At 34.1% G+C, this 6,010-nt stretch overlaps 1 protein-coding gene across 1 annotated transcript in view; it reads left to right on the top strand.

Moving 5' to 3' along the window:
* The window catches only part of THAP10 (THAP domain containing 10), a 10,193-nt gene extending 7,641 nt beyond the window's left edge, over positions 1 to 2,552 (top strand). The window contains exons 2-3 of the mRNA XM_012640653.1: positions 2,098 to 2,245; positions 2,356 to 2,552. Coding sequence (XP_012496107.1) covers positions 2,098 to 2,245; positions 2,356 to 2,552 — 345 coding nt within the window. The remainder of the gene's footprint in view (positions 1 to 2,097; positions 2,246 to 2,355) is intronic.
* The last annotated feature ends 3,458 nt before the right edge of the window (positions 2,553 to 6,010 follow it).

Here is a 6,010-nt window from a genome sequence, read left to right on the forward strand (position 1 = left end):
TTATATTAGACCCAATATAGTCAGTTTTTTAACTGTTCCATATGTACTTAAGTGCATATTGTACAGTTCGGTATAGTGTTCCATGTATGTCTATTACTCGTGTTTAAATTTCCTATATCCTTACAGAACTTTTGTCTACTTATTTGATGTATTATGGAGAAAGTTATGTTACAATCTTACTCTGTGATTTCGAATTCATATATATAATCTAATTCTAACAATTTTTATGGTATATATTTTCAATCTATGTTATTAGATATATAGTGCTAATATAGCAACACTGGCTTTCTATAAGTTAGTGTTTGCATAGTACATCTTTTTCCATCCTTTTACTTTCAATCTTTCTTTGTCCTCAAGAGTTTAGACATTCATTACTAAACTCTTATGTTTACCCCTTTAAAGGGAATGTATCTTGTTCCCTCTAGCTGCTATTATGTTTTTCCTTTGTTTTCCAGTTTTACTGTAACGTGCATAGATTTGGTTTCCTTTGTTTTTATTTTGATAAGTAAAAAGGGTTCATAGTACTTTTGTAAAACCATGCTGTAATACCATTTTGATAAATTCTTAGCTCTTATTTGTTCAAATATTGCTTCTGCCCCCTTTTACCTTTTCATCTTATCCACTGTGTCTCTTATGAACTTTTCTATATTTTCCATTCTCCTTTTGTCTTTTTCTGCCTCGTTCTAGATTTTTTTTTTGACTCATGTTCCAGCAGATTAATACATACCTGGAAATGCTGCTTCTAAGCTTTTAATCTGAAGAAGCAATCAGATATGTACACAAAAGATTTATGTTCAAATATTTCTAGTAATATGGATTTTTAAACATAAATTGTAGTATATCTGTATAACAGATTATATGCAGCCATAAAAATTAATATGCAGAATATTTAATAACAGAAACATGATATGTTAAGGGAGGAAACTAGATTATAAAAAATATTGTATTATCCCAATTTTTAAAAACTACATAGAAAAAGACAAAAACACATTAAAATGTAAAATTTTAGCTATGGATTATGAGATTATGATTAATTTTTAGTTTCTTTTTGCTTTTCTGAATGGTACAAATTTTTCCTAGTGAAAAATATACTGTTGTTATAAAGGGAACAAAAGTTATTTTTAAACCCTGATTAAACTCCTAAAACTCCATTTTATCAGGGATACATCTTTTTTGTAAAGAAATATGTACTTAATTCTGGACTTTTATAATGCTTGGCTTAGAAGTAGATGTAGCTAGTAAAAATTGGTCATCATTTTGTAAACACAAAGATAAGCCCTTTAAATTTTTATTTAAAACCTCAGTAATGTTAGGTATAATTATTCATGTTGCAAAGGGACTCTTCACAAGAATTTCTTCACAAAGTTTCTTTAATAGCCCATAATACAGCAACCAAAGATGCCTACTAAATATTTTTTCAGTGATCTGAAGGCAGTTGCTACTACCACAGCCATAGGTAAAATTGCTGAACACTTTAATTTTGTTTTCATCTCTCTGTCACTTCTTATTTTCTCTTCCCTTAGGCCCTCTTACCTTTTCTAGGCATCTTTTAACCTCTTTCACATAATCTCTAGGTACCCAGTCTTATGTTACCTTCAACCCTCCTCCTTCCTACTTCTTACCCTTATTACTTAACCCACAAATCAAAATTTCCATTTCACAGTGTAATTTTCCTCAGGAAAGTATTAAAGCCACTCATATTATCTTACTAAAGTAGCTCTCCATAAGGTATAAAGGACTGATGATTAGGTTTTCTAGAATAATACTGCTGCTAAGATATCCAATAATTTAATACTAGTAGTATTATCTCTTCTAGCTGTTGATTTAATGGGAAAAAAATGAGTTGTAAGCAGATAGCCTATAGATTTCAGCTTGACCACAATTTATGATTTATAAGTAGTAAAGAACAATGTGGCAGAGTTCATAAAAGCTTGGACTATGGATCCAGCTTGCCTAGGTTGGAATTTCAGCCTTACTAATGTATGACCTTGAAAAGTACTAGCTATATACTGTTTTACTACTTGTAACTTTTGAAAGATGAAACTCTATAAAGTAGACTTACCTTTGACATAATTCTCCTCTGGTTTATGTTTTTAGATTGCATGTGGAAATGAAGTTATACAAACACAAGTCCCTGCTGATAATCTACCCAATGATGTCACTGCAGTACCTACTCACTGTGAAGAAGGCCCAGTGCATAAAAGTACACAAATTTCTCTGAAAAGGCCCCCTCACCGTAGTGTGGGTATGTTTTGACTCTTCAGTTGATTGATCAATTGAATTGATCTTTTGTATATTAAAGATATATGAAAAGCAAAGCCTAACTCATAGGTACTTGTGCTTATTCTCTTTCAGGTATTCAGGCCAAAGTGAAAGCGTTAGGAAAACGACTGTGTAATGCAAGTACTCAGACAGATGAATGGTGGTCTAGAACTTCCTCTCTCTTTGACATTTACTCCAGTGATTCAGAAACAGATACAGACTGGGATATCAAGAGTGAACAGAGTGATTTGTCTTATATGGCCGTACAGGTGAAAGAAGAGACATGTTAAAAACACATCAAATGCTTTGATGTGCTATAGATTTTGAAATCTTTACTCACATAATTATATCTTTGCTGTTATAAATATTTCACTTCAGGATAATTTGAAAGTTGAGTATCAGCAAAATTTGTTTAGCTCTAAGGCAAAAATTTGCCTGCTTGCCAAGATAATGAAAGTAATCCCTGCATACACACCTCCCTACCCACTGATTTCACCTTTTTTATTTCTTTTTATCTCTGATGGAAATCAGGTTATAAAACAAAACCAGAGTAGCGATAACATTTCCTGATCAAAATTAAGCATTGAATATTTAAGCTCAGTTGAGAAGCAATGCTTCTATGGTACTTATTTGACATTCACCAGTTAGAATGTCACTATTCTTCTAAATAATTTGAAGGTAAAGAGCAATGGCAGTGAGCACAGCCAAGCCTGATAGCATTCAATGATTTGGGAGTGAAGATATGTTGTTTATTTGTTTGTCCATTTGTAACACTGTGAGATTTATGGATCAGTCCCTGTGAACATTTCTGGTGAAGGTAAAGCTCTTACAGAAAATTTTCAAAGGGAATCAATTTGGAGGTAGAGTTTCACATACTTAGGTTATCTTGTTAATGAAATCCATTTCCCTCATTTCCTACTGCAACAAATTAATTAGCTTGATTAATTTAGAGTGGAATTATTAACATCATACAAAAAAAAGTATTACATTTCTAACATATTCCCATTGTAGGTGTCAGTTTTTCTTTTATCAACATCTCTCTATTGAATTCTACATTTGGGAAATAAGTATGCAAAATTAGCTGCCCCATCTGCCATTCACCAGGAAAATTTCTATGGCAGTCTTGTACCATGAAGTAAATTGTTAAAATAGTTTCTGAGAAACTTACTATAACTCTGATCTTCTATTGAGAATAATAAAAGTAAACATCCATTTTATACCTCACATGTCTTATTAGTTCTGCATGATTGGAAGAACCTGCATGCATTTTATCCTAGAAGGTTTAAATAATACACCAAAGTGATTGTCTTCGTAATACACCAAAGTGATTGTCTTCGTAATACACCAAAGTGATTGTCTTCCAAAGATAATTTTATGTCTGAGTTCATTTGAATAATTTTAATTTTAAGGAAAAGAATAAAGTATAGGAGTTGTGAGCCTGAACAATGATTGTGTAACACATAGCATTATTATTATTATTATTATTATTGTTATTGCTGCTTTGGCTTGAATTTGAAATGACTGTTTTATGTTTTAAGAGAGCATTATGTTTTAAAGTTAGTCATACAGATTTTCTGAAGCTAAATACTGTCAGTAAGTACCTATCATGTTTTGAGCTTAGAAACAGCCCATCTCCTCATTCAAACCGTTATGAATGTTACATGTCCATTACATCCCCAAATTTCACTCCTATGAGTCTACTTCATTTCTACATGTTAAACAACTTTGATGGCCATATGAGTACTTTTTTTGCTATTCACTTAGTTTTTTTCTCCCACTAATTGAAAATTTATACTTGGTTTGTTGATTCACTTGATTTTACAATGTATTATGTAATGTTTCACTGCCATATACGGTAAAATGAAATACAGGTTTTATTTTAAATGACATGTAAGGAATTTATAGTTTCTATAATACCATTTAATATGTGTATAAATATTTTTAATTATCTTCATTTACTTTGTTGCCAGTTGATAGGGAAAAAGTTAGATTTACCTCAACACTCCCCATATCATTCTTCATTTATTTATTCAATAAGTACTTATTAAGCATATACTCTGTGCCAGACAACTGTTCTAGACACTAAGGATACAGTGGTGAACAAGACAGACAAAGATTCTACCCCCTTGGCACTTACCTTTTAGTGGGGGAGCCAGGTAATAAACAAGAAAATGAATGAATAATTTCAGATAGTGATTAGTGCTTTGAAGAAAATAAAGTAGGATAAGATGTTCAAGCATAATTGGGATGGAGGGAGAGGTTTGCTGAAGAGCTCTTTTACTTATTTATTTTTATTTTTGTAATTTTTATTTTATTTTATTTTATTTATTTTTTTGAGACAGAGTCTCACTCTGTTGCCTGGGCTAGAGTGCTGTGGCATCAGCCTAGCTCGCAGCAACATCAAACTCCCAGGCTCAAGCAATCCTCCTGCCTCAGCCTCCTGCGTAGCTGGGACAACAGGCGCATGCCACCATACCCAGCTAATTTTTTCTATTTTTAGTAGAGACAGGGTCTTGCTCTTGCTCAGGCTGGTCTTGAACTCCTGACCTCAAGCGGTCCTCCCACCTTGGCCTCCCAGAGTACTAGGATTACAAACGTGAGCCACTGCATCCAGCCTATTTTATTTTAGAGATGAGGGTCTTGCTATATTGCCCAAGTTGGTCTTGAACTCCTGGCCTCAATTGATCCTCCTGCCTCAGTCTCCCAAGGTGCTGAGATTACAGGCATGAACCACCACACCTGGTTTGAGGAGCTCTTTTAGGTAGGATAGTCAGAATAGGCCTCTCTGGGAAGAGTATATATGATCAGAGACCTGGATGAATAGAAGAAACAACCATGTAATGATCGGAGGAAAGAGCATTCCAGGCGATAGGAACAGCAAGTGCTCTGGTATGTTTGAGGAACAGCAAGAAGACCAGGGTGGCTGGAGATAATGAAATAGGCAGGGAATTGTAATATTGGAGTGGTATGTAGGAACAGACCATGCTAAGGTATTAGAGGCAACAATCAGGAATTTTTACTTTATTTTAGGCTTAAATTCTATTTTAAATGTATTCTGATGGTTTAATTATTTGCCAATATTTATTTCTTAAACTTAATTGGATACACAGGAAGAATGATTGTACTTTAGGTGAGAAAAGAGAGTCATGTCGAGTAAGTGAATGTAAAGTTTATTCAGTCAAAAATATTCATCTACTAAAATTCTGGAACGCTTCAGTCTTGCTAGTCTGTGGAATCAGTGGTAAGAATTCAGGGCTTCCAGAGTGAAAAGTGATGGGGCAAGTCACGGAAAAGAGTAAGCCAGAGGGGAGAGGGCCCAAAATCTGCTTGTACACTCCACCCGATCTCTGACTAATCACCGAGTGATGCCTGTGTTGTGACCACAGGGGGACCAGCACAAAGCCACAGTTGGAAGCATCAGCTTAGCCGCTACCCATCTCAGTGGAAATGAAGTCTGGAGTTTGAGTCCAGCTGTTGGAACAAAATTCAACTGCTTTGGAAGAAGATAACAGAATTTGTCATCCAAAATGTCTAGCATATAATTTAAAATTATTAGTCATGTGCAGAAATTGGAAAGTGTGTCCTGTAATCATGACAAAAAAAGAATCAATAGAAACCGACTCCAAGAGGACCAGAAGTTGGAGTTAGCAGATAAGAACTTTAAAGCAGCTGTTATAAATACGTTCCAAGAGGAAAATAGAATAATAATGAATGAAGAGATGGGAGGAATCTCAGCAAAGAAACTGAA

Source organism: Propithecus coquereli, unplaced genomic scaffold (genome assembly GCF_000956105.1).
Source record: "Propithecus coquereli isolate 6110/MARCELLA unplaced genomic scaffold, Pcoq_1.0 Scaffold155, whole genome shotgun sequence".
Lineage (NCBI taxonomy): Eukaryota > Metazoa > Chordata > Mammalia > Primates > Indriidae > Propithecus > Propithecus coquereli.